This window comes from Manis pentadactyla, chromosome 10, assembly GCF_030020395.1.
Source record: "Manis pentadactyla isolate mManPen7 chromosome 10, mManPen7.hap1, whole genome shotgun sequence".
NCBI lineage: Eukaryota > Metazoa > Chordata > Mammalia > Pholidota > Manidae > Manis > Manis pentadactyla.
In genome coordinates, this window is record NC_080028.1 from 31,903,457 (window position 1) to 31,931,374 (window position 27,918).

General features: G+C 47.5%; 2 protein-coding genes and 1 long non-coding RNA gene across 10 annotated transcripts in view; 1 reads left to right on the forward strand and 2 right to left on the reverse strand.

Annotated features, from left to right (window-relative positions):
* Positions 1–1,326: 1,326 nt before the first annotated feature.
* On the reverse strand, positions 1,327–13,154 carry LMBR1L (limb development membrane protein 1 like). Of its 7 annotated transcripts, XR_005026102.2 has the most exons (18): positions 12,783–13,151; positions 10,090–10,180; positions 8,996–9,029; positions 7,820–7,959; positions 7,526–7,629; positions 6,721–6,847; positions 5,926–5,994; positions 5,722–5,786; positions 5,304–5,376; positions 5,130–5,213; positions 4,958–5,034; positions 4,341–4,418; positions 4,118–4,191; positions 3,794–3,884; positions 3,627–3,693; positions 2,115–2,276; positions 1,780–1,921; positions 1,327–1,441 (listed from the first exon to the last, which is right to left on the reverse strand). XR_005026102.2 is itself a non-coding variant. In XM_036891505.2 (17 exons), the coding sequence occupies exons 1-17, from the start codon at positions 12,852–12,854 to the stop codon at positions 1,854–1,856; spliced, it is 1,488 nt and encodes a 495-aa protein (XP_036747400.2). In that variant the 5' UTR covers positions 12,855–13,154; the 3' UTR covers positions 1,327–1,853. The 7 variants fall into 7 exon arrangements, 6 of the variants coding, with proteins under 6 accessions (XP_036747400.2, XP_036747367.2, XP_036747375.2 ...); XM_036891505.2 differs by having other exon boundaries at positions 1,327–1,921; positions 4,040–4,131; positions 10,096–10,180; positions 12,783–13,154; XM_036891472.2 differs by having other exon boundaries at positions 1,327–1,921; positions 12,798–13,152.
* Positions 13,155–13,320: 166 nt separating this feature from the next.
* LOC118914942 (uncharacterized) lies at positions 13,321–18,528 on the forward strand. The gene is made up of 3 exons (XR_005025808.2): positions 13,321–13,458; positions 14,547–14,620; positions 18,400–18,528. It is a non-coding gene; the product is annotated as an uncharacterized LOC118914942 (long non-coding RNA).
* A 4,828-nt stretch (positions 18,529–23,356) lies between these two features.
* Positions 23,357–27,918, reverse strand: part of LOC118915499 (tubulin alpha-1B chain) — a 29,156-nt gene continuing 24,594 nt past the window's right edge. The window contains exons 1-4 of one of the 2 annotated variants that reach the window (XM_036891428.2): positions 26,515–26,741; positions 25,116–25,338; positions 24,848–24,996; positions 23,357–24,512 (exon numbers count right to left, since the gene is read on the reverse strand). In XM_036891428.2, coding sequence (XP_036747323.2) covers positions 23,532–24,512; positions 24,848–24,996; positions 25,116–25,338; positions 26,515–26,517 — 1,356 coding nt within the window. In that variant the 5' untranslated portion in view covers positions 26,518–26,741 and the 3' untranslated portion in view covers positions 23,357–23,531. Of the gene's footprint in view, positions 24,513–24,847; positions 24,997–25,115; positions 25,339–26,514; positions 26,742–27,918 lie in introns of those variants that run through there. The other variant, XM_036891436.2, reaches the window with a different exon arrangement.

Below are 27,918 nucleotides of genomic sequence, written 5' to 3' on the forward strand. Positions count from 1 at the left end.
CCTCTACTTGTCCATTTCCCCTCACTGGCAGTAACCAGGACTGGAAGGGGTGGGTCCCAGGAGACTATTTTCCCTGGTACCTTTGCAGCCTTCTGCTGGGTGCTTCCCTAGGAATGAGGAACAGAGCTCCATAGTTATAGTCTGGTTTAGGACTTCAAATTTTGTCCCCTCTTTTCCTTGCCAGACACCCAACAGCTGCTTCTTTTCAAATGAGTAACTTGTCAATTGGAAGCTGCTGGAGGGCAGAGGGTACTTAAGCGTTATAGTCTCTAATTGGCTAATGGTCGCTTCCCTTTACCTCCCATATAGGCACCTCTCTAGCCTTAGCCCTCTCTGGACCCTGTGGGCTCTGCTTCTGGCCATTCAGTTCTCATCTCAGAGTCTTGAGCCTGCAACCCCTCACCCACCAATCTACTATTGTTTAGAAATCACTTTCTCTGAAAAGCCTTCCGCAATTCCCTGACACTGTCCACCCATTACTTTAAGAAAGACATTAACTGCTATCCATTGTGTATGATACCAGAATTATGACCCTTACGAGACAAAGCAATTCGTAAGCACAAACTTGTATATTATGTAACTCTGTGGCTAACTTAAGTGCCTGGCCAGCAAGTATATGTGGCAGCTACACTTTTTCTGTATTCCATGCTCTCCCATTACTCAGCTCCATGGCTAGCATTCACAGCAACTTTGTGTACATTAGATAAAAGCACCCGTTCCTCAAGACATCTGACTGGCATTTGCAATAAAACAGTCATAGTAACTATATATGAGACTATATGATGAATGGTGCTCCCAGATGTGCAATGCACAATTTGCATAACCTTAAACAGAAACTTTGCCCCTACCCCCAACATAGCAGGGGGGCTTGCACAGTATTCTAAGCACTGATAGACTCTGGAAAGGACTTCGGTTCTTATCTGAGGAAGGAATCACAACCCTTGTCAGTCAGCCTCTTCTTCTTTCACTCTATATCCAATAGCCAAGTCGGAGAGGACAGGGCTGAGGGTATATGTATATATAAAGGGAGGTTATCCCATTCTTACATCTGTGCCCACCTACTCCCAATAACCAAGGCACAGAAACAAGGCCATGGGCATAAGGAAGAGTCAGGGACAGCCAGTTTTAAACAAGGCTAAGGGAGGAGAAGCCTTCCACTGCCTAATTTTACGGCCTAACACCAACCCAAGTCCTCAAAGGACACTTAAGAATGCAGATGGAGGGGAAAGGAAGGGATAGTGGGCAGGACCAACACCTCTGTTTCTGTCAGTTGGTAAACTCAGGACTGGTGGGAGTAAGGCTGTACAAACAGACACAGAGACAGGCCCTTTAAAAAACCCTGGGATTAACTTTATTGCTGACGGCTGTGGCCTCTTCCTCCCTATGCCCTCATTTCTCCCGTAGTCCAAAGCTCCTCCAGGACAGCACAGTGCTTTAGGCTCTGTTGGGCCAGAGGGAAGGGAGACAATCTGCCTCCTAAGTCCGCCCCTGGCTCAGTCCCTCCCCTGTCCCTACCCCACCCTATTGCACATCACATCATGTAAACATGGTTATGGGCATGGCCCAAACAGCAGTGAGGCAGATTGATGTGTAAACAGATTTGGGACCAGGAGCCAGACCCAGACACCCAGTGCCACCCCATGCTGAGACGCACAGTTAAATCTGGAAAAGCAGGGGAGCCTGGTCCCAAACTCTGGCTCAGATTATGAAACAGTGCAAACGGCTCAGCTCCCCTCTACCACCCAGCCTCGCATATTCCAGGTCCAGAGGTCCACCCACCCCCCGGGCGCTCCTCCAGGCCTGGGCAGCAGATGGCAGTGTCCAGTTTTCTCCCTCCCACCCTCAGCTGAAGGTCACTGATGCTGAGTCTTCCTAGATGCTTGGGGGAAACCAGAGACAGGTAACGGCAGTCTGTCCAGCCCTGGAGAAGAGGAGAGGTGGGCAATCAAAAGTAGGACACAGGTCCAGTCCTCAGGGAAAAGAACCCAGCCACAAAAGGGGAAGATGAGGTATGTTTCAAAGAGGACAGCACGCTATCTCCTCTGCTGGGATGACCACTGTTCCAAAGGGCTCTGCCTCACAACCACCCCACCAGCCTGCCCACTCCCTCTCACCAAAGGCCTGGATCAGCTCTGCCCGTACAGCTGCGGTGAAGGTGTTCACCAGACAGAGAGTGGTGAGACCCGCAAAGGCTGCATTGTAGAGGAACACGATGTAGAAATTGCCCAGCCAGTTGAAGCGTCCAAAGTCACCCAGCAGGTCAAAGCGAGTGAGCCCTAAAGTATAAAAGGCCAGTTGGGGAGGTGGGCTCCCCAGCCCCTCTCCGGCCCACAGCCCAGCTTTCTGCTGCCTTCTGGTGGCCACATCTCAACACTACAACCAATGGGTTGGCTTCTCCTGTGCATTTATTGTTCCCGCACCCTAAACTCCGTCTCAGGGCCAGTTCAGGGCTATTGAAGGTGTCAGCAGGTAGGCTCACTTCAACTTTCTGAGAGTTTGTCATCTCCTCCAAAGGGGTCCCCTCTTGCTCCAGATGTCCTGAAAAGTTCCCTGGATCCGTTACTTTTTCCTGGGCCAGGAACCTATAGGCTGGTCACCAAGTGTTTTTTAGTAGACAGAGCAGTGTAGAGGCTAAGAGCTCAGACTATGATCAGGCTGCTTTGGTTCGCATCCAAACTCCACCCCTAACTAACTGTGTGATCTGGAGCAAATTCCTCAAATATCTGTGCCTCCGTTTCCTTAACTGTAAAGTAGGGAAAACGATGGGACTGTGAGAAGGAACTGAAGCAACACACATAAAGCACCACATGTGCCAGGCACTATGCGAACACTTATTGAGCACTTAATAATATCATCAAATAATATAGATCAAAACTCTGGGAACCTCCCCTTAAAAGAAAAAAGTCCCCTAACTGCATCCAATCTGAAGGACCCACAAGCCTAATTTCCTACTGTATCCCCATGGCATAAGTACAAATGGTATGGGGAAAGAATATGAACTGAAGAACTGAAGAGAACTGAAGTAAATACTAAATCATTTCTGATACATGGATGATGATGATGTGGGAGTATTATTCATATGCTCATACTACCTTGGATGAACTAGTTACACTTTTGAACATTTTTACCAGGTAATTCTAGATCATAGCTTTAAAGATGGGAGGACAGAGTGCATTTTTTGAGGTTCCGGTGTGTGGGAAAGCACTGGGACTAGGGTTTAGGGGAGAAGGGCTCTAGCCTGCCTTGGCCATGCCTCAAACTAGCTGTATAACTCTGGGTAAATCAATCACTTTCTCTGTTTCTCATCTTTAAAATGTGAATGTTTGTGAGATGATCAAGCCCAAAGGAAGATATAGGGAAAAGTGGTATTTCTCCACCAAAAAAATGGAAGTAAATGTGGGAGGCTGTGTGGGAATATAGCAAATGGAGAAAGTTGAGCTTTGAAGCAACACTACTCTGCACAGGCATTTCACAGAGCCTCAGTCTCTCCATCTGAGTAATGGGGATAATACCGCCTCATAGGCTTGTTGTGGGAATCAGAAAGAACATGTATATACAGTGCCTTTTTAGCACCAGAAGTTAACTATCAAGAAAAGTCAGTTCCCTTGTCTCCTTTTGCTACTTACCCAGGGTTCGTGAGAAGACGGGAAGTGCTGAGCTTAGGACCAGGAGACAGACACAGTTCCCAATGATCTGGGTGAGAGTAAGGACAGGGGAAGTGAGGGTAGCAGAACTGCCAGCACCTTGTACCATGCATGCCACGGGGAGGCTTCATCTATTCCCTCCTGGCTACCTGTGTCATGGCTGTGTCGTGCCATCTGGGTCGCAGGCCCCGGAAGAGTGGAGAGCTGTAGAATCCCACAACAGAGGATACCATCAGGTAACTGCCACTGGGTTAGGGAAGAACTGGCCCAGCTCCGGAGGATTAATGCCTCATCTCAAAGAGAACAGACCTCTCCCTGCAGCCCTCCTTTCAAATCAAGTCTTTTCCTTCTTTCTGAACCCCAGGTTGATGAAGACTTGCCCCCTTCCCCATTACTCCCTCCACAGCTCTGCCAGAGTCCCAGAGGAGATAGGTTCAGCAAACAGAGGCAATGATGGGTTTCTGAAAGGATACAAGATGAGTACAACCTGAATGATGGCACCAAAGGATCCCAGCTTGGAAAAGGAGACCTGGCCCAGGGAGGCACCCTGTGAGATGGAGTGGTGTCACTGTGGAATACTCCCCACCATCAGCACCACCCAGCACGCAGCCTTCCCTCTGGCCTCAACTTCTGCCCCCTCACCCTGCCCTTCTTAGGCTTTCCCAAAAAAGACATGGTGGGAGGGCAGCCCACTACCTGCATGCCCCGGGGCATGGCAGCCTCATCGATGAGCAGCTCCAGGATGTGGATGGCCACAATGAGCACAGACAGGCCCTGGGTAAGGCAAGGTCATGGACTCTCATCCCTGCCCCAGCCCATGTTAAAAGCAGACACTCAATATTTTCTGTTTCTAATTAGCTGTATGGGACCTCCTCAAGGCTGTTGCTAAACAACAGAGCACTTCTGGGGGTTTATAAGATACACCATCTTCTCCAGGTGGAAGGATTGCAGAAAGACTGAATAGAAAAATGAACCTCTTTCTCCAGACTGGTAAGACTTATTTTCAAGTCCAAGACATGGCAAGTCAGGAGTTGGACTGGATTTTGACCCTTATTTTCACCCCAGAGAAAACCTGTATAACTACTCAGTGGCCCTGTGTGGCCTTAGCCAAACTCCTTAACTTCTGTTTCTTCATTTACAGAATGGGGACTGATGTTCTCAGTACAGGGCAGGACATACAGTAGGCACTCAGTGAAAGGCAGCTACTATTACTGATGATAATCAGGTCCTTGGCACCTCTTCCCTCTTCCTCAGAAGGTCTCAAGTATGCAAAGGCCTGAGACTCCCCAGCCCACCATGGCTGGGATACCTACAGTCAGCACCAGCAAACACAGCATGGCCAGGGGATAACCCAGGTTCCGCTGCCACGCTGAAGCCTTCCGCCGCTTCTCTGTGCAGAGATGGACAGTTGTTAGCAAAGGCCTGGAATGAGGGGCTACTCTCCTTGGGGGAACCCAGGTGTCCCAACCCTAGCAACCCACATACCCAGAAGGACTCTCTGTGTCTGCAGAGCCAGAACCTGTCTGTGCAGCAGCTCCATGTCCAAAGGCAGCCAGCAGGAGGTGGGATCTGAAGGCAGAGAAGATAGTCCAGCCCCCCCGGGTCTTGCAGTCCCTGCCCATGCCATGCCCACCATCCCAGCTGGGAAGAACAACTCACTGCAAATCCTGCGGGTCAGAGCTGCCTCCTCAAAGGCTGAGCAATACAGCTGCTCCTCAAGGTCTTCTAGCAGCTGGGAGCAGGGGCAAAGCAGGGACTGACTGTCAGAAGCCCCCTGATCCCAAGGGCCCTAGGAGAACCCTGCTCACCCCAGGGCTCCATAGTCTCATTCCTTCCCTGAACCTTCATTTACCACCCATGGCCAGCAACTTTATGCAGCCCCTCCCCTGCCTTGTGTTCCACCATCATGTCTGGGGACCAGTTTCAGATGATGGGGGTGATGAATACAGGAGCAGCCAACAAAGGCTGTGGTCCTCTGCAAGGTGAGCACTACACAACCAGAGCCTGTTTCACTGTTTGGCTCCAGTGTTGCAGGAAGCTTGCTCTGCAGGAGCAAAGGGCAAGGGGCACTACATACCCGGGGCTTGACCAGCAGCTTCCCAGTGACTGAGAACATGCGGGCGAGACCTAGTGGAGTACACACTGTGGGAACAAGAGTCAGTCATTTGCCAGACCTTTCTTTCACCATTTCCCCTATCCACCCTTCCATTCCCTCTCCTTCCACCCTGGTTGCTCTGGCTCAAGAATATTTCCCATTCCCTCCAAAACCCTGAACACTCACCCAGGAGCAGCAGGACCCCGAGGAGGGAGATACAGGAGTAGAGGTAGGGGAGGTAGTACTCCCAGAGGTCTGGGATTAAAAAAGAAGTATGTCAGCTAGTCTCTCCTCTTACTAGAGGCTGATGAGCCTCAGAGCAAGGATACAACACAAAAGCCCACAGCGGGTTAGGCAAGTAATGCAAATGAAGCTGACCCAGAGTCAGAAGAGGGGGTAGACTATAGCACACTGGAGATCCTAAGCCTCTCTAAAAGGCACAACCACTATTCAGTCCATCACTGGGGACTAGTGTGGCCAGATCCTCAACCTTGTCAGGCATAGCCAGAAACCTGGATATTAATGTGAAACCTCCCAACTTTAACAGGTCAGCAACTGACATATATATATATATGTGTGTGTGTGTGTGTATGTGTGTTTAGTTGAAATACAGTTCATATACAATATTGCATTGGTTTCAGGTATACAACATAGTGAACTGACAATTATATACATTTTTACAACTATTAAATGCTCACCATGAAAAGTGTACTTACCATCTCTCAGCATACAAAGCATACAAAGATATCACATTATTATGTTCCCTATGCTATGCTTTTCATATACATTTTTAAATCACTAAATGAGTTCAATGGAACATTTATGCCAGTGGGATTTGGCTTGAAGTCCATCACTTAGAAACTTGGGTCTAAGGTAGAGTCCCAACCTTCTCCACCATAGAGGGACACAGTTGTTCCAGGCAGAACATCAGCCAACTGAAGTCACCTGACCTGGAGGGTGGGAGGAAGCTGGCGCTCTCACCATAGAGTGACTCCCTGCTGGTCTTGTCATTGTCCACAATGGCAGACGCTACCCACACCATGCCCAGCACCAGCAGAGTGAGAAGCATCAATATCACCACCGTCTCGTAGACCCGGCCCAGGACACCCTGCAGGAGGAGGCAGCAGGTGAGGGGAGGAGGGCGTGGGGGTCAACACGAGGGCAGCATGGGGAAGGGAGGAGACAGATGGCACATGGCAGCCAGGCTGGACTGGGTTCCCGGGACAGGGAAGGGCATTTCCCTCTTATTCTACTAAGTCACTCTATCCTCCTACCCTACAGTCTGGAGCCATTCCCTATACTAGATCTTCATTTGCAGCCTCCTCCCCAGATTCCTTCACCATCCTTATTTTGCCCTGGAAGGCTCCCCTCAAGGCCTGCATCACATAAGCTCTTTGCCCTCTGGTTTCCTGTTCAGCTTGGGAAGGCCCAGCAGGGCAGTGGAAGGTAGGAATAGGGAGAGGGCAGGGTATTTTTGCTGTGTTCCCTCCTGCCTCTGGCATCATCATTTTGGCAGTGGCTGCAACACTAAGACAACAGCTCCTCTGCTGGGTGGCTGCACCTCTCCAGCTTCAACTATGAGTGGGTTCCAGAAACTATTTTTTCCCTTGGATCCCACAGGCTTAGGGGTGATAATGACTTCCTGCTGTTCGAGTGCCTCAAATTCCTTTTGGTTGTCTTAACTCTGACTAAATCTCTGCAAATAGTACCTTCATTAAAATCTTCAGCTGAAGCTCTGATTAGAATTCTGCTTTGTGCCTGAATTGATTAATATACCCCCACTCACCTTTCTGGAGCCAGCAAAGCCCTCAGATTCAGTGAAGAAGTATGCAAAGGGCATGAGAAAGAAGAGGGACAGGTTGGAGAAGAGAAAAACAAGGTTCCAGAGGCCTAGAGCAAAAAAGGAAAAGCAGAGCAGGTCAGTAAGGTGAGGGAGGGCTCAACCCACTGGGGACTGAACATGAGGAGGGTGAGGGTCAGGGATGGGTGCTGAATAATTGATTCCCCCAAGGCTGCTTGTGGCTGCCTGACTCTGTCTGATCCCTAACCCCACCCCATGCTGCAACTAGGAGCCACACACCATGGATGAGGGAGCCGTTGAGCCACTGGATGTAGTAGTTCCGAGGCAGTGAGAGCAGCACCTCATTGCTGAGGATGGAGAACGGCAGGAGCAGGATGGCTCCCAGGGCGACTGCCAGCGTGAAGGTGCAGAGCTCGAGTCTGGGCGGAGGAGAAGTAGTGACCTTGCTTAGCGCAGACACTCACTCTCCTGGGCCCAAGAAGCCCCATTCCTCCCTGCAGGTACCTTGGCTTTTCCTGGAAGCAGCCATAGCAGGACAAACCTAGGGAAGGCACTGTCTAGTTGGGGCTCTACCTACTGCCCCCACCCCCAGTCCCAGCTCTCTCCTCCAGGGAAACCTTGACACATGGGATGGGCACACTTCAGGCATTCATGGGAACCTGGTCACCTGCCATGTCACTTGCCCAGACTGTCCCCAGGAATGTGATCCTCCCACACATGCCTGTAGGGTATGCCAGGCATGATGCCACACTAAGGGGCCTGGCTTCTCTTCTCTGCTCAGTGATGTGGATTTCTGAGCTTGCCTTCCTCAGCCTGGACAGGAGCAGGGTCACCCCATATGGCTATGCCCTGCACAAGGGCACCATGGCAAAGGGGAAAATGGGGGAGCTGAAATCCAGCTTCAGAGCCAAAGCCTGTGCCCTGGGCTGTATTAGCTGAAAAGGAGGGACACTTTTATCTAGTTGGTCCATCAAAGGGTCAGGGTTGGCTTCTTTTAATTTGTTGACCCAGAGGGGTCATCTCTATATTTTTCTCTGCATATGCTAGTGAATACTGATGGCCTGGAGTAAGAGCCATCCTCTCAGAACCAATCATGCCCGGTCCTCGGGACACCACCTTCCCCATCCCCTGCTCTGGTTTTCATCCCTGCCCCACTCCTTTCCTAATGGCTGCTGGGAGATGAAGCCAAGCTGGGGCTATTTCCGGTGACTCAGGCCCCAGCTGACAGCTCCTGGCCAAGAGGCTCCCAGAAGCTCCTGGCTTAACCAGGGAGACAGGAACAGCAGCTTTTCCAAGCATCCCCAGGGTGGCATAAAGCCAGAAGACAGAAATGGGGTAAAGCAGAAACTCTCTTTTCACTGTGTGACACCCTACTTTCCTCCTGGCTCCAGGGACCTCACTAGATACCAGTTTCTAAAGGCTACTAGTACCAGGTGCTGAGGCAGCAATACTTACGCAATCTTGTTGACAGTGGCATCTTCATCATCCACTACGAGACAGAGCCATGGGCAAGAGGCAGGACATCAGTGGATAGCTCTGGGAGCCCTGTGTTTCAGTGTACCCTCCTGCCCCCTCAAAGAAGGACCTGGGCCCAAAGAGGCAGAACTGGACAGGAGGCTCTGGAAGAGCTCACATTATGAACCCCACAACATAGTCTCTGGCCAAGGTGGCATCTTAAAGACCAGTGGTCCCAGGTAGAGAGAGTATAGGCTAGAAACTCCCCCATTTCCATCCCTCCCCATCATCTCTCCCATCACAGGTTCCTCTTTGTAAGCTGAAAGTACAATAAACAACTAGCCTGTGAGGTTGGTTACATCAGTGGCTGGGTGCAGCAAAGCAAAATGAGGGGAGGAAGAGGGGGAGATTCACAGAGAAAGTTCCCAGAGGAATTACACTAAAGAGTAGCTGCCCTTTTGGGTGGGGGCTCATGAAGCCATCCAGAGGGAAGGAAAGGGTAGGGCCAGAACAGGATGATCTGGACAGGCTGGGGCTAGCAATACTGAGGCCAGCGTGTCCCCCCAGTCACACAATGCCTACAAGAAGGAAAGCTCCAATCTGAACACATTTAGGCTCTCTGTAAAGAGAAAGGCCACCATCACCATGTCCTGGGGCACCAGTGGTCAGGAAAGTCTCTGGTCTTGGGTGTGGGAGCACTAGGAGAGGAGATGACAGAGCTTGTACCCACTATAAACTTTACCCTGCAGCTGCGCACTTTAGGTTCACAGAGGGCTTTTGCATTAAGCATCTCATTTGGTGCACACAATGTCAATGGACTAGGTAGAGACTGTTAGGCCCAATTTGCAGAGGGTGAAACTGAGGGTCAGAAAAGTTACATGATTTGTCTACTGGCCTTTTTAGTTGCAGACACTTCCATAAAGACTTTTCACTATACCACCTTGCCTGTGCTGCAGAAGAAGTGAGGCAGAGGCGGCAAAGTCTCCAGAATAGCCACCTCTCCTTTCCCAGCAGGCACTACAAGCCCATTCCCCTGAGGCTGGCCCTATGACAACAGGACACTGGTGGAGGGCTGGCAGAAGGGAGGAACTCACAGGTACCTGTGGTGAACTCAGCAGGCTTCTTGAAGCGGGTTAGGGCGATGTGGCAGAGGATGTAGAGTGTCGCAAACAGAAGTGTTGAGATCTGTGGCAGAGTGTGAGCTAGAATGAGAAGCTCTAGTCCCCAGCACATTCCAGAGTCCCTGTGGCCTTTCTGCTAATTCCATGGGGTCTCTTCCCCAAAATGAGGCCCCATACTTCAAGGGGTTCCACTTTCTCTCCCAGGTACTTCCTTCTGGTCAGAACCTCAGGGGCCTCTGTGAAGCACTTGGGTCCTCTAAGAAGCATCAGACCATCTAAGAAGCACCAGGGGCTGCCTCATGCACCTGAGGAAACAGGCCCATGGCAAGACCCATGAGGGTTTTCTGGGAGAAAATAGCTTCAGCTGAACCCTGGCTGGTAAATGGGCAGAGAAAACTAGAGATACACATGCACACACAGCTGAAATGGGCCACCAAACCAGAGGGAGTTTAATCCTATCACATTATTAGAAAGGGAAACAGGTTTGAGGTGAGGAAGGAGATGTCTGCATTGTCCTGGCATTCTACTTCCCTGCTCCCCCACCCCTCCACTGCCACCTTGAAGCAAGCTCCAGGAGAGAATAACTAGGAACCATACTCCTAGACCAAGTCAGAACTTCTACTCTGTTTATTCAGGGGCTCTGAAAGATCCCATTTGCTCTGAATCAAATCAGATCCTCATTTAATCCCATGCCCCTAAGAGTAGGCCTTAATTGGGACCCAACATTTACAATTTCTAGAGCCAGCAGCAGCCCCTTTAAAAGCTGTCAATCCTTGGTCCCTACATCAAGTGACTTACAACTCCAGGGCCTCTCAGGTCCTCTCCCATGCCCTTAAGTGATTGGCCCTCCAGTCATATAATTGACAGTTATGGCAGGACTTGGCAAGGTCACTCTGCACATGCATGCACCCCTACCCTACCCTATCCCAAGTAAGCTGCTGTTGCCCAGGGGAGGAGCCACTGGTCAGCCTGGCTCCATAATCAGGGAGCCAGTCTTGAGGAGAGATGTTATTACATGAAGTAGGGCAAGAAGACAGGATCAGTCTTGTGGGTTCTCTAGTCCCAAGAGGAGCTGATCACACAGGGCATCTACATATAGCTATCTATCCAAGGGGAGAAGAAGTCAGAAACCCCAGAAGAGTCATGGGTCTAAGGTAAAATCGTACCTTTTAACATTAGGGAAACCAAGCGGAATGAGCCACTCAGATTGTAACTCCAAGTTTTTACTGCTTAGTGCTCTGCCCTGGGCTTGCGTAATAGCCAGGAAGGTGGGAGGGCTCAAAAGGTCAGGCTAGAGTTCCACGCAGTTCCAGCAGAGGCTAGGTCATTCTCTAGAGCAGAGGATGGGAGCCAGGTGGGGGAGGTACGAGAAGCCTGCTGCACTTGGCCAGGACTGATATCCTCAGCTAATGGGACTAAAGACATGGGGGAGACATCCAGGAGGCTGCTTCTCTGTCCAAGGTCTCATCCCTCCCTGTTCTTCAGAAATGTGGTCCTCTGGCCCTACACTGTTTCAAGGCCTGGGCATGCGTCCATGTTAGGCGGAACTCCACCATGTGGGACTATCCAGTCAGGAACATACAAGGAAGGCTTCCTGAAAGCAGACCCGGAGTTCCACAGATGGCCTGAATATACCCCCTACTTTTTGTCCTCACAGATAAGACCAGACCTAGTTCTGTCATCGCTCACTTTACCCCTCCTCCAGTCTGAGGCTGCCCAGAGCAGACTAGAGCTTAGACTTCTCTTCTTCCAAACCTTTCCCTTTTCCTTTCCACACAGTATTTGCAAGTGAGGATTACTCTGCGGAGCTCCAAGGAAGGACACAGAGGAGGGATGAGAAATGAAAGCAGGCCCTAGGAAGATGGGGTTCGCTAAGCCCACTGGATGCCCACAACCCCGAAGCGAGGAGCCCACTGCTGTGTGGCAGGTTCAGCTGTCGGCTGTAGGTGGCAGTGAAAGAGTAAGGACTGGCAGCTGGGTGTCCACTGGAGCACTGGGGGGAAATACAGGGAAAATCCCTGCATGGTTGGGAAGCTAGGAACCTCAGCTTGCAAGGTTTCTAAAAAACAACTAATACGAGGAAAGAAGGGGAAACTTCAGTGCTTCTCCATCTCAACAGAGTAGAATCCATTCCCAGCAAAAGTGGAAGACCCACCAAAGTCCCCGGTTCCTCTGGCCTGCCATCCCTACACCTCCCTAAGCTTTGTTGCAATCTAGCTCAGTGTTTGGACATTTCATCAAACAGTTGGGTTTGAGGGGTAAATGCAAATAAGCCCTCCCCCAGTGAAGCCCATCCTCATATTACCCGACCAAAATCTATAGACTCACCAGACCCTCAGACACACAAACACCCACTCCCAGAACACCGGAGAGAGTGAGAGACCGGTGGGTAGGCGGGGGGAGGGGCGGGTAGAGCGGAGGAACGGAAACCAACCGGCTTTGTTTATTTCGCAGTTACCCAGTTGATCTGATCTGGGGTTTCACCAGCCGGGCACCGGTCCTTCTGGTAGGACCGAGGCCCTCTGTCGCTTACCCCTGTTCCAAGCAGGGTCTGACGGCTCTCTGAGCCCAGGAGGTCGCACTCCGACCCGAATTTCTCCCTCTCCCGCGACACCCGTGCTTCTCCCCCGCTTGGTCCTACCCTCCTGCCCCAGCCGCGCACTCACAATGCACTCACGGACCCGCTCGTGGAATAGCTGCTCTCGCACGGATAGCACTTCGTAGTCAGCTGCTTCCATACTCTGCTCAGCATGACTGGGGCGAGGGTGTCTCCGGGCCCGGGGAGGACGAGCGGGGGATAAAGCCGCCGCCGCCAAGAACCCGGACCCAGCCCAGGAGCCTTTCCTCGCAGCCTGCGACGCAAACTCAAGTTAATCTGGAGCTCAGATTCAGTCGCCGGGACACCCCGCCCTTAAAGGGGCAAGGCACCAACGCGCCTCATTTTAAAGGGCCCCGGGGGGGGGGGGCCCTCTACTCCCTCCCCTTTAAGGTCGGGCCTCCTTCACGTTTCAACGCAAACAACAGCCACCCAGCTCGCTACTAGGAAGCGCGGGTCTGGCTTCCATCCAAGAGACTGAGTGATGACACAGGGGTGGGCGGGTTCCTTCCAGGGAGCGGAACTCATTGGCTCGTAGGGAGCTGCCGCTCAGCACCAGAGGAACACTGATAGACTTGCCCTTGGAAGGAGGCGGGACCTTTGGGGTCTACCGGTGCTCTTTTCTGAACTGAGCAACTGTCTGGCTCAGCTCCTGCTGTTGAGAAGAAACTATTCCAGCATTATAGTAGCAACCAAGACTTTAGTTTGGCCTTGGTTAAATGAGCCTTTTGGACCAGGTCAGCCAGGTAGGATGTGAGAGCACCTTGGCGTTCTGAAAGGTACCGCTGGTCAGTAATCCAAGGCCTGTAGCCCCATTTTATGAAAGTCTGTTTACGTTGGGGTGGGGGGGGTCCCTCCACCGCCAGGAGTTTTCAGTCACTTTTGTGGAAGTCCTAGTGCGTGCTTGAGCAAATAGTAAAGAAAACTGGATAGCGAACTACAGAAATATCCTTCTGTAACGTGAGGAAATGCCCACAGAGGATAATTGCTGAGTAGGGCTGAGTCAAACATTAGCTGACCACCTACTATGTGCCACTCATTTTATAGACTTTATCTCATTTTAACATCTTTTAACCTTCCTCTGAAGGTTGTTGTGATTAGCATTTTAGAGATTAGAAAATAGCGAGAGGTTGTCAGGTGCCCAAAGTCACACAATTAAGGAATGCCAGTTACCTTCCTAAGATCTTGGTATATGTACAGTTTGGGAAGTGCCACGTCCATGGAGTTGAACCCTTTCTCTAATTAAAAAAGTAAAAGGAAATTCAAAAGGAGGGCTGAGTTTTGCAAAACACCCCACTAAACAATAAGAGCCCAATTCTAAACGACTAGACGAGCCCAGTTACTATCTGAGCAAGTCGGGGGCCAGAATTTACAACTGAGTTTTGTACCCTTGTAACTTCTCAGGGACAAGGTACTTATATCTTATTTCTATTTCCCCAGTTATTTGCAGTAGGACCTTGGGAAATAAAAAGCATATACTTTTATGTATGTATATGTAAACATACATATATAGGTACACATACTTGTCTTTGGTAATAGCAAGATTAATTAGAGACCCTGAAGAGCTGATTTCTCTCTTAGCAGTCAAGCTTGGAGTGAACAGAACTCCAACAGGATGAATGGGTAGAGAGGATTACAAAGAGAAGTTAGCTGGCTAGGTCCTTGGCTCTGCTGCAAGGAAAGAAAGGAGAACACAGGGAGGTGGCTTAGGCCTGTTGAGTATTTTTTAGGAATAAACATGCTGTATTTTGTTTGGTGTTTTTAACAGATTTGAACGAACACAAATCAGAAATCGAAACCTTAAAAATTTACATTTCTGTCTCTTAAATAAAAGATCCGGCAAAGCTGGGCAACAAGGACCTATGATTCTATGGAATACTCCTGTATTCCACAGCCCCTATCACATGGGTAAGCACTTAAACCTCAAGAGTTTTTCCATGTACGTTGTCTGCCCAGCTGTGCATTTGAATTTGTGCCCTGTGAATTAGCACCTCTCTGCTGCTTCAGCTTGGCTCTATCCTCGACTTGACCTTTGGTCAGTTCCTAGTAGACCCTTGCCAAGTTCCTTTCTTCCTCAGGGCTCTGCCTTGCTGTTTCCTCTGCCCTAAAGAGCTCTCCCCTTCTGCTGCTCCTTCCCCAACTTTTGGCTGGTTGCTAGCTCCTTCACATTTGAGCTTAAATGTTACATGCTCAGAGTCTTCTCCCACTACTGTATCTAAAGTAATTTATTTTTGTCATATTATTTATTACAAGTTGCCATTATTTCATATGTTTGTATTTGCTTGTGTCCCCTGGATAGGCTCCTGATGGGAGAAAATCATATTTGTTTTGAATGCAGTTAAATCCTTTGCCCTTAGCCTGATGCCTAATACATGTGCCACTCAAACAATTACAAATGTAGTAAGAAAAAATGGCAGGCATTGTTAATAATCAGAAGAGCTGGGTTCTGGTTCGAGCACTCTCATCCTGGGCTACATTTGCTCTCATTTACAAAACTAGAAGACCCTTCAGATTATATTCAAATCTATGAATCTAATGTTCAGTCCTTTGCAGTTTATAAAGTGCTGTGACATCACTTGAGCCACAGACTATTACATCTGATCTTACACAATTGGTTAACATAGATTCTGTTTATACATATGTATATGACTGAAGTGAAATTTAAAAGGCAAAATATCAATAAACACATGAATTCAAAATTTCATAGTATAAGACGAGCTCAACTCAAAACAGACTCCAGACTCTATGGAAAGTAGTTTTGAGCCCTTGTTGCTCAAGCTGATTTATTTGCTCATAAGATCTTGTTTACAAATCCTTTGGAAGCACAATAACTTTCTTTCCAATACGTTTACAATTAGTGAAATCTTCTCTCTTTAATGAATTACTACTTAGAACACTACATAAAAAGACATTTCATAGCCTCTTTTTTTTGAAATTGAAGCATCGCTGATATATAGTCTTATATTGGTTTCAAATGTACAACACAGTGGTTCAACAATTACCCATTTTATTAAATCCTCACCCCCTCTAGTGCAGGCTATCTATCAAAATAGAAGGATGTTACAGAATCACTGACTATATTCTCCATGCTGTACTCCCATCCCTGTGACCAACTTATACTGTGATTGTGAATTATTGTACCCCTTTATCTCCCTTCCTCTCTCCCTTTTGGTAACCACCAGTCACTTTTCACTGTAATAGTCTACTGCTATTTTGTTCCTTCTGTTTTGCTTTATTTTTATATTTCACGAATAAGTGGAATCATATGGTATTTGTCTTTCTCTGCCCGGCTTATTTCACTGAGCATGATACCCTCTAGGTCCATCCATGCTGTTGCAAATGGCAGTATTTCTTTTCTTTTATTTATTATTTTATTTTGGTATCATTAATCTACAATTACATGAGGAACATTATGTTTACTAGACTCCCCCCATCATACCCCATTGCAGTCACTGTCCATCAGCGTACTAAGATGCTGTAGAATCACTACTTATCTTCTCTGTATTGTACAGCCCTCCCCATGCCACACATTATACATGCTAATCATAATGCCCCCTTTCTTTCCCGCCCCCCCCATTGTCCCTCCCTTCCCACCCATCCTTCCCAGTCCCTTTCCCTTGGTAACTGTTAGTCCATTCTTGAGTTCTGTGAGTCTGCTGCTGTTTTGCTCCTTCAGTTTTTTCTTTGTTCTTATACTCCACAGATGAATGAAATCATATGATACTTGTCTTTCTCCATCTGGCTTATTTCACTGAGCATAATACCCTCTAGCTCCATGCATGTTGTTGCAAATGGTAGGATCTGTTTTCTTCTTATGGCTGAATAATATTCCATTGTGTATATGTACCACATCTTCTTTATCCATTCATCTGTTGATGGACACTTAGGTTGTTTCCATATCTTGGCTATTGCAAATAATGCGGCAATAAACATAGGGGTGCATATATCCTTTTGAATCAGGGATTTTGTTTTCTTTGGGTAAATTCCTAGGAGTAAAATTAATGGATCAAATGGTATTTCTATTTTTAGTTTTTTGAAGAACCTTCATACTGCTTTCCACAGTGGTTACACCAATTTACAGTCCTGCCAACAGTGTAGGAGGGTTCCCATTTCTCTGCATCCTTGCCAACATTTGTTTTTTCTTGTGTTCTGGGTAGTGGCCATTCTAACTGGTATGAGGTGATATCTCATTGTGGTTTTGATTTGCATTTCCCTGATGATTAGCCATGTGGAGCATCTTTTCAAATGCCGTTGGCCATTTGTATTTCTTCTTTGGAGAAATGTCTGTTTAGGTTCTCTGCCCATTTTTTAATTAGGTTATTTGTTTTTTGGTGCTGTTAACCCCTTATCAAATGAGTCATTTGCAAATATATTCTCCCATACTGTAGGTTGCCTTTTTGTTCTGCTGATGGTATCTTTTGGTGTACAGAAGCTTCTTAGTTTGATGCAGTCCCACTTGTTCATTTTTGATTTTGCTTCCCTTGCCCAAAGAGATGTGTCCAGAAACAAACTCTTTTTAAACTTACCAAATCGCCTTTGTCCAAATTCTATCTATATCCAAGGCTCAACCGAAAGACTTTTCTTCGATCCTTTCTTGAAGGGATTTTCACCACCACCTCTGAATTCTCAAAGCAACATCCAGCTGTATAGTTCAGTGAACAATTAGGCATGTCTGCATTGTCTTGTAACATTCGTTATCTTGAGCTGTTATTTAAATCTTTTGTGTTGTTTAACTTTACCTCCATTTTTGTCTCTTCTCCTTTCGCCTCCCCTTCAAGGGTTAGAAACTTGTATTTGGCTTCTAATTCACCCTTTTCCTTCCAATCCCAATACTTAACCCAGTGCAGTTCTTACAGTAAACACTCAAACAATATCTGTCTATTTGATCTGCTATTCTTAGCATGGAAGGGGCCACCTTGACTATGGGGAGTCAATTTCATCAACTTCAAATAACACAGAAAAAGGAACTAATCCAGATTGAGCCTCCACATTTAAGTGCTAAACATTAACAGGTACTTTACATAGATTATCCAGTGTCACCAGGACCCTACAAAATTGTTTTATTTTATAGATGAGGAATGAGTTCTAAGAGATTAAGTAACTTTTACAAGGCCTACAATAATGAATGGTGGCACTAGGATTTGAACTCTGCCTGTCTGACTCCAAAGCCTCCCTTTTCCCCAATATTCTGCTGTTGCTTCTTAGTGATAGATGCCCTACTTCTGTGTTCCCTTCATTATTATACTGCTTAGATCAGTGTAATAGAAAGTTAAAACTTGAACTTCAATATGAACTCAAGAGCCCTGGCACCCTCCCATCGGTATCTAAAAGGCTCACTGCTCTGCTCCTTCAGGTGAGGTCACCTTTGAGCTTCCAAATGATGGAAACTTACTGCTGAACAGCACCTTGAGAGGAGCAGACAGGAGACCCAGGGCACCCACTCCCAGAGGTGACTGGAACAGGAGAGGGACAAAGAGGGGAATTAGGAGATGTTGCCCTTTTCTTTAAGTGAAGATTTCAGAACCTTTCCATTTTGGAAAGATTGCGGGTTATTTTCATTCTCTTTTTGCTTGCCTACATGTCCTCATTTTCCCAAAGAAAAACAGTAAGTGCAAATTCCTGCTTTGACCGCCTTCAGCGTCATTTATTCTCTCGACTTCCCGGATAATCTTTCTCTACCATGTGAGAACACAGCAAGACGATGGCTGTCTGCAGGCCAGGAAGAGGACTCTCACCAGACACCAAATCTGCCTGCACCTTGATCTTGGATTTCCCAGCCTCCCCAGGTAACTGAGACATAAATGTTTGTTTTTTAAGATATCTCTATGTTATTTGTTATAACAGCCTAAACTAAAAAGACAGACTGTAAACCTTCTTCCTTCTCTCTGATGAAAATTGGACCAATTCCTAGGAATGAATGAGCAAATTAAGATTGCCCTGTTGTCTAGGGTGCCAGAGAAGCCAGAAAACCAGAGGTTCCCTTTCAGCAAGGCCTCCCTGGGTCTGATCACTTTTTGTTGTTGGCAGGGGTGGGTGGGGAAGGGTTTAAGAAACATGCTTTGAGAGATTCTGTTCCTTTGTTCCTACCAACTTTCAACCTCTCCAAAAATAATTGAGAGAATAGTCCTAATGAAGGAATGTCTTGAGGTAGCAGGAAAACATGTGCAATGCTAGACTCTGGTAATGAAGAGAGATCTTTGAAGTCTTCAGTTCTACCTGTTTGCCCTTCACAACATGGATGGTATAGTGGTCCATTGTTGATGCTAGCTAATTATTAGAACATGAGCTGTCACATTCTTCCCTGTACTTTGTGGCACCCTCTGGAGTTTTGAGGAGTAAGTCTGCTGCCATTTCTGGACAGCAGCTCTTCATTGGATTTCTCTTTTCTAATTTAAACATCCTTAGTTCTCCAGGTTTCTCTCTCTAGGTCCCCTTAACCACCCTGTTAGCCCTTGGAGGAACTCTCTTGCCTGTCCATATCCTTTGTAAGTTGCCCAGAACAAGTAGTTTGCATAATAAGGCAACCAGTGAAGAGGGTGGTGGGAAAGCTCACCTGCCTAGCTTTGCACACTGTTGAATAGAAGGAATACCTAACGTAATAACACGAGCCTGTTCTAGTAGCTAGGTCACACCTTGCCTCTTGGCACACATTCACTTGGGCCAGTGTGAGTCAGCAGAAGTTCCTGTATGCTACTATCATGAGACACTAGAGCTGGGCCAGAGAGGGATTGAGGGATCTTATTTATGAAGAATCTTTAGAACAGAGCAGCAACTTTTCCTTCCACCTCCATTTGATGTCACTATCCACCCTGTAGTGTCTTCCTGAGGCATCTTAGATCTTTGGGCCTGGGAAAAGAGGAAAAGTGGAAGGCAGTGGAGGGGCAGTCGTCTCTAGCTTTCAGAATTAAGATGGGTGGGGAAGGGCATTTATTTTGGTTTAGAGACCAGGTGGTAGAGAGGAAGAAGCTGGTCCTTTCGTAACACAATGATGCCAATATCTACATAATGATGTCTAGATCATCAGGGTTATTGACTTTGTATCAATAATGAGTTCAGATTGATCTGGCAATATGCTCCTCCCTTACTATGTGTTGACCCCAAGGCCCTGTTTTTATACTTATTCCATCACCCTGGAAAGCACCCTAGAGGCAGGAGCTGTCAAGAGATCCTCCAGCGTGGGGTTTTCTGTGGCTGCCTGATGCACAATGATCTAGTCTGAGGCCCAGCTGTCTCCAGGAATGGACAGAACAAAAAGTGACAAGCATGTGAGTGCCAGGGTTGCCAGGTCAGTCGTTTCCTGTGTGTTGTGTATCTTTTAGGCTCAGCTCCAAGGTGACAGTGAGGGCAGAATTCACAAATCTGAGCTTGGCTCTTCTGGGCAAGAAACTCCTTGTTAGTGGTGCCATCTGCAGGGCATTAGGGAATTTGCTAGGAATGTGATGGGATTGGAGGGGAAAATGGCATTACTTTCCTCCTTACCTCAAACCTCTTAATCTGAACATGCAGCCCTGGTCCCCCATAAAGCTGAAAGACTCCTAGTCTCTCTGGTCTTTTGGCAGGCAATATTTAAGGCACCTGGTCCTACAACGTGGAAACACAGGGCAGTGATATCACCTACCGATTAAATCTGTCATCTGTACAAAATGAGACACTGGGATCCTCCCATTTTAAGGTCCCCTCAAGAAGGTTAAGAATGCTGGGTTGTGAAAACATTTAAGCATTCCAGTGTTAAAAAAAAAAAAAAAGAAGTGAATGGGTGTAAATAGAAAGTGTTGACAAAGTTGATAACCATTATTATCATTATCACCAACCTTGCCATCTCGAGGTAGAACCTTTTTGGGCTTTACTTATTTCTATTTGTTTTTGAAATAAATGGCTCGTTTTTCCTTGGCAATGGCTCTTGGATCCAGCTGAGCCAAGCTGTCAAGTCAAATCCCAGGGTGACTTACCCCTCACCTTCCAAGCTTGGACACCCATCTGTAAACTCACAAATCCTTCCAGACGTGAATGTCCTATTTGCCAACCCCCTCTGAGAAAGGCGGGATGGAAATCTTTAGTGCAAAAGGAAAAATGGACCCAGAAGGTTAAGAGAACCTGACTAGTGATAGAACAAAAAGTTTCTCAACCTGTTTCCTGGGTGTCTCTACCCTGAGACTCAATTTCTCTCACACTACTTAAAGAGGTCTGCGCCTGGGAAGGGAGTGAATACATTTCACAACTCTAAGGTTTAATGTTTATATTAAATAAAACATAAAAATCCGGCCTAAGAGGGAAATAAATAATCATTGTTTTTTTTCCATTTGTGCATTCTATGGGACATAAGCATTACCACGCTACTGGAGTAGAGATAGGTTAGACTGCCGTGTCCCCCTGAAGGAATGCTTGACGGCATTTCCTGGCTGCCTTGGCATCATTATGGCCACCTCCCCCACCATGTCCCACACTTAGTATCTTATGTCACCAAAGGCTTTGATACTTTTAACTACTAGTTGTCATCTTGACATTTGATTAGGAACAGAGGAGACAGAGGGATGTACTGAATTTGAGCAGCAAGTTGGATCAGTAACCAAATAATTATGGCATAAAGAGGATTGGATAGTTCAGGAGTGTAGATAGGTGTCTGTTCTAGTTGAAAAGGCAACCAAAAATACTGAAATTGGAGTTTGAACTAGAAAATGGAAGACCTCTTCATTCTAAACTACAGATTTCCTCCCTTTTTTAAAGTGGAATATTTCAATCATACAGGGAGGAAAATTATATAATGTATTGTTCTATTTGATAGAAACATGAAAACTTAGGTTTTTATATATAACTCCCACTGGTTCTTGCCTCCTGTCATCATGGTGGTTGCTCCCATTTGAATAGGGCTGATGTGTGATGAATAGGATATTGTAGAAACGATAGTGTTTGGCTTTCGAGGTTAGGTCATAGACATTGAGGTTTCCAACTTGCCCTCTCTCGGATCATTCACTCTGGGGGAAGCCTGACCCATGTCATGAGGACACTCAGGCAGCCCTATGAAGTCCAGAGACCACCTGTCAACAGTCAGCACCAACTTGCAAGGCATTTGAGTGAACCACCTTGGAAGTGAATCCTCCAGCCCCAATCAAGCGTTCAGATAACTACAGCCACAGTTCTATTTAATATGAAATAGAAGTTGCTTAACTGTAACTTAATGAGAGACCCCGAGACAGAACTATCCAGTTAAGCTGCTCCTGAATTCTTTACCCTCAGAAACTGCATGAGGTAGTACAAATGCATGGTTTTAAGCCACAGTTTTTGGGCAATTTGTTATGTGATAGCTTAATAAAATTGCAAACACCTATCACCGAAGCTTGTCATCTTACCATTTTGCCTGTTTACTACAAATATTCCTTTCTTAAAAACACAGTATTCGCCACCACCACCCCCCACCAAACAAACACAAACCAAGATACAGTTGAAATCCTGGTTCTCTCTACCCTGTTTTGTGCCTCAGAACTCTGAAAAAGCACCATGGCACACTGTACATTGAATGTACACTTCTGATTTGCCACCCAGGACAACTTCTTGAAATACAAGGTTTTCTCTGCATTGGTTAGCTGCTCCTTCCCAGCCTCTGGCCTACCTACCTTTCCCTCTTGCTTTGCAGGAGGGACGTTTCAGAGGGTCTTCAGGCACCAAGTTGGTCTTCCTCTGTGAGTTCAACACTAACTCAAAGCAGTCAATCCCCATTTGGTTGCTAATTCAATTCCCTTCAGTGGTTAAAAACTCTTGGCATTTGCACTCCCCTGTGAGATGTGGTGGCTATACTTGTGTTGCTGTGCTCAGCCTGTAGTGCCACCCAAGAGCTTTTTCTGAAATACCTGACAAATCAGATTTCCTTCAGAAGCTGAGAATTATTTTGCAAATTTACAGGATTTGTGGGCTATGAAAAAAACGGAAATTGGTACTCCCTACTCTTAAAGGCATCACCATTTTCAACAGACCTTAATTAATCCCTAATTTGAAATGCCTATTTCCTGAAGGCTAAACCCTGTATTAGTATCGTGTTCATGTGCCTCTACAGTCCCTCAGATGTAGCTGCATTCTTCAATGTATACTATGCCAAGAGGTATAAATTGTAAAAACTTATCCTAACATTTACACATGTTGCCACTCCCTCTCCTTGTAAAGCAGTGCTGACAAATGCCCTTGGTTTAACTATCTGGTTTTCTCCTGTGGTATTTACTAACCACCAGAACTCAATACTGCAACTTTTCCTCCTCCCATTATTATAAGGCTAGTAAGTTTGTGTATCATGTTCAAATATCCCTCTAGCCAGCTATTTTCCTATTCAAGGGTCATTTTGAGATTTTGTTACATTGACGTTAGCAGGTCCCTTTAAACAGCAGCCATATAAACGCAGAGCATTCCAAAACTCATTAGCAATTACCCAATAATCTCAAGAGCTAGATGAGTACACTGGCTGAAGTGGTATTGACAGCCTAGTGTCAGAATTTAGCTCTCCTTTCCAAACCAGTATGTTCCCTTTTCCAGATAGCTTGACAGTTGGGATCCCTGATATCACCACCATGTTGCTATAACTAACCTCCAGGTGTAAAATGAGTGGTAGTACATCTTGAATTGGAGAAATAAATTTAGAAAAACACACATAAGTCAAACTTTCTTGCTTAAAGCCTTTACTTTGACACATGATGGAACTCTTTTACAGATACACATGGAAAAGACATGATCACATTTAAAGGGGAAGACAATCTAATCAGAATAACACCTGTCAGTTAATGCTGAAGCTGAAGTTCTGAGTGATAACATGCTGCAGGGGTGAAAGGAATGGTAATTAGTATTCCTCTCCTTCTTCCTCACCCTCTCCTTCAACAGAATCCACACCAACCTCCTCATAATCCTTCTCGAGGGCAGCCATGTCCTCCCGGGCCTCAGAAAACTCCCCTTCCTCCATGCCCTCACCCACGTACCAGTGAACAAAGGCACGCTTGGCATACATCAGGTCAAACTTGTGGTCCAGGCGAGCCCAGGCCTCAGCAATGGCTGTGGTGTTGCTCAGCATGCACACAGCTCGCTGTACTTTGGCCAGGTCCCCACCAGGCACCACAGTGGGAGGCTGGTAATTAATGCCAACTTTGAAGCCAGTGGGGCACCAGTCCACAAACTGGATGCTGCGCTTGGTCTTGATGGTGGCAATGGCAGCATTGACATCTTTGGGAACCACATCACCACGGTACAACAGGCAGCAAGCCATGTATTTACCATGGCGAGGGTCGCATTTCACCATCTGGTTGGCTGGCTCAAAGCAAGCATTGGTGATCTCTGCTACAGAAAGCTGTTCGTGGTAGGCTTTCTCAGCAGAGATGACTGGGGCGTAAGTGGCCAGAGGGAAGTGGATGCGGGGATAGGGCACCAGGTTGGTCTGGAATTCTGTCAGATCAACATTCAGGGCTCCATCAAATCTGAGGGAGGCAGTGATGGAGGACACAATCTGGCTAATAAGGCGGTTCAGGTTAGTGTAGGTGGGGCGCTCAATATCCAGGTTTCTACGACAGATGTCATAGATGGCCTCATTGTCTACCATGAAGGCACAATCAGAGTGCTCCAGGGTGGTGTGGGTGGTGAGGATGGAGTTGTAGGGCTCAACTACAGCTGTGGAAACCTGGGGGGCTGGGTAAATGGAGAACTCCAGCTTGGACTTCTTGCCATAATCGACAGAGAGACGTTCCATCAGCAGGGAGGTGAACCCAGAACCAGTTCCCCCACCAAAGCTGTGGAAAACCAAGAAGCCCTGAAGGCCTGTGCACTGGTCCGCCTGTTAGAAATGAGGAATAGAGAAAACACAGTTACTGCTTTTTGTGATACAATCATAGTATATATATTTTCACTTTTCATACAGTTGCAAAGATACCTGACTTTGACAAAAAACACTTTTTGAAAACACAGACCTTCCTGGAATTACTCAGCATTTCTTAATTATATCTTAATTTTTATGAAATGACACCTAATGGTTCATATTTTGAAAAACTAAAAAGGAACAATTCACCTGACTCATTTTATTACATTTCAATTCTGTGTTTGAAAAGAACATATTTCAAATGTCTTCCTTGGGCTCAGTAATTGACTTTATTCTTGTGATAACAAACATACCAGCTTCCGAATTCGGTCCAAGACGAGGTCGATGATCTCCTTGCCAATGGTGTAGTGCCCCCGGGCATAGTTATTGGCAGCATCTTCCTTGCCTGTGATGAGCTGTTCAGGGTGGAAGAGCTGGCGGTAGGTGCCAGTGCGAACTTCATCTGGAAAAGGAGAGCATGGTGGCCCCATCACTGACAGTCTGCAGAGCCTGGAGTACCCAGGGTGCCAAGGGAGCCCCCAGGGCAGGCCTCCTGTGCCAGACCCCTGGGACATCACTCACCAATGACGGTAGGTTCCAGGTCGACAAACACTGCCCTGGGCACATGTTTGCCCGCCCCCGTCTCACTGAAGAAGGTGTTGAAGGAGTCATCTCCTCCCCCAATGGTCTTGTCACTTGGCATTTGGCCATCGGGCTGGATGCCGTGTTCCAGGCAGTAGAGCTCCCAGCAGGCGTTGCCGATCTGGACGCCAGCCTGACCTACGTGGATGGAGATGCACTCACGCTGCAAGGAAGACAGAATCGTTATTAACCTAGTAGTGACAGTGAAGCAGAACGAAATGCTAATGGAATCAATCTTAACAAATTTCCTCTTTTAAGAGATATGGAAGGAGGCCATGCATCTAGAGCTCAGGCCTCATAATCCCATTTTAGACTAGGTGGCCAGATTTCCGGGCAGCTACCAGCACAGGAAGCACGTGGCCAAGGCAGTGCAGAAAAACCGTCTGGCTGCAGGGACGAGGCGGGGCTCTGCGGCACAGGATGAATGAGCAATTCAGGGTGTGCGCGTCCGCGCCCCTCTGCGGCCGGCGGGGCCGCGCAGCTGCAGAGGCGCGCAGCAGCCACGTTTGCAGAAGGGCTGCCGAGGGCAACCACCCTCTGCTCTCGAGGCGGTGGGCTCAGCTCAGCACCTCCACATCTGCCAGGGCACAGCAGGGGATTACTGGCGGCCCAGATCTGGACTAAGATCCTATTTCCAAATCCCTCACCGCCGGCACCTGCTCCTACACACATTCCTAACGCAACAGCGAGGCCAAGGAAGGGCAGATGTCTACAGGCTGTTGGGAGCCAACTGTCCTAATACACTAACAATGCAGCACACTGAGAGACCTTCTCCACAATTTTAATGCTTTCATTTTGAAACTCAGGACAGGAGACGCCCTGCGGCCATAGACCCGCAGTGCGCACGCGCAGACTGAAACGGCGGTCTCCAGCCGCTCTCTGGCGGGAAGATAACGGTCGCGCGTGCGCTTTTGTGTCTTGATCCTTCCCGCCTCCGCTTTTCTCCCAGAGGAGGAAGTGAAGGCGGGGAGAGGCCGCGCGCGCTCGCGCGCCCGCCAAAGGCGGGGTAAGGAAAGGGGGATGGGAAGGCGCGGGAAAACTGTAGGGTCTTGGGTCGCCGTGCCCGGAGTTTTAAGGGCTAAGTGAGAGCCCCAACGACGGTGGAGGGGAGCCGGTGCCCCGCCATCCCTTCCCATAGTCCCAGAAGAAAACGCGGCGGCCCCAATGCCGTGTCCGGCCTCATCCGTTCTCTCTACTCCCACCCTCGCCTGTCGCCTGGCTTTCTGCCCTCCAAATGGCTAGCGCTGGTCCCAGCCCTCTCTAGTTAAGAGGCCCTCCGCGAACCCCCTGCTTGCTTCCTCCGGTTCTCCAGAACGAGCGCGGCGCGCGGCCCACTCACCATGGTGGCTCTGGGTTAGCAGGCGCTCGAGACAGGAGCAGACACCGGGTCTCGGTTACCGTCCCCGACAAGCTAAGAGTCGAGGTAAGTAACACACTGAGGAAGGGGGGCGCCGCCGGAGCCACTTAAGTAGCGGTCCGGGGAGGGGCGGGCAGGCAAAGGCGGGACCACGGCCGTGGGCCTCTCCCCCGGTGCGGCGCGCCCATTCGGCTCCCGGCTTGGCAACCGCAGAGGCGGACTCCCGCCCCAGAAGCCCCTCCCCGCACCGGCCTTGCGGGGCGGAGTCTGCCGCCCCTTCGGGCAGCGAGCTCTGGTGCTGCAGTGTGCGGCGCATGGCTGTCAGGGCCTGGGCGGGGTGGTGGGGGTGGCCGCAGTTTCGGAACAAGTCAACATGGGGTTGGGAAAGGCGGCCTGCCTTAATTTGGTTGAGACCTAAGACTTGATAAGTCCACACAGTTTTAAAGATGAAGCACTATGAAATGCAGAAACTTGTATAGTTCGGATACATAAGCTGATTATTTTCATGTTGCCACAGTCAGTGAGTTTTGCCTTTTTCTTTTCTCAGTTCCTTTAAAAGCAGTGAATTTCACAGGTAGTGCACATCAGTACTTACCTGGTAATGTGGAGGACGCAAGGTTTACAAAACAATAGTTTTATTTGGTTTACTGTAATATCTTGTTCTTTAAACGAAAGGTACCTGAAGTTGGAAGCAAATAGTTATGTCAGTCATTAGGAGAGTACTCCCTAACCATTGAACATCAAAGCTATTAAAAGGGCAGAGTAGGCCTCATTTAGACCTAAACCACCAACTTTATGGAACAGCTCTAGGAGCTTTTACAGTAGATTTAAAGATGCATTTGAGAAACTGAATTGAAGAAGTGGGGACAGAAGTCTGGGTAGGGAGGAAATTAACACAGAAGAATATTAGGAAGTGGGGATTCCTTAAGTTAGAGTTTTGTAAAACTATATAATACTAATTGCTTTCTGTTATGTCAAGATTTACCAATTGGTTATAGTTTAGTGCCAGGAGGTCCAAATTATGTTGGGTAAACTTTTTTTTTTTTTCTATATTCAGGAGAAATCTACTACAAGACCATAAACTACATTCTAACCCTTGGAAATGCATATGATGGTTAGTTAAGCCTAAGGTGTCCCAGTGACACTGTATTAATAATAAAAGAGATACAGATATATATATATATATATATATATATATATATATATATATATATATATATAAAAATATAAATAATTTCCACTCTTTTTTTATTTTGTTATCATTAATACACAATTACATGAGCAAGATTGTGGTTACTAGACTCCCCCCATTATCAAGTTCCCACCACATACCCCATTACAGTCACTGTCCATCAGCATAGTTCATTTATTTCTAATTAAATATTT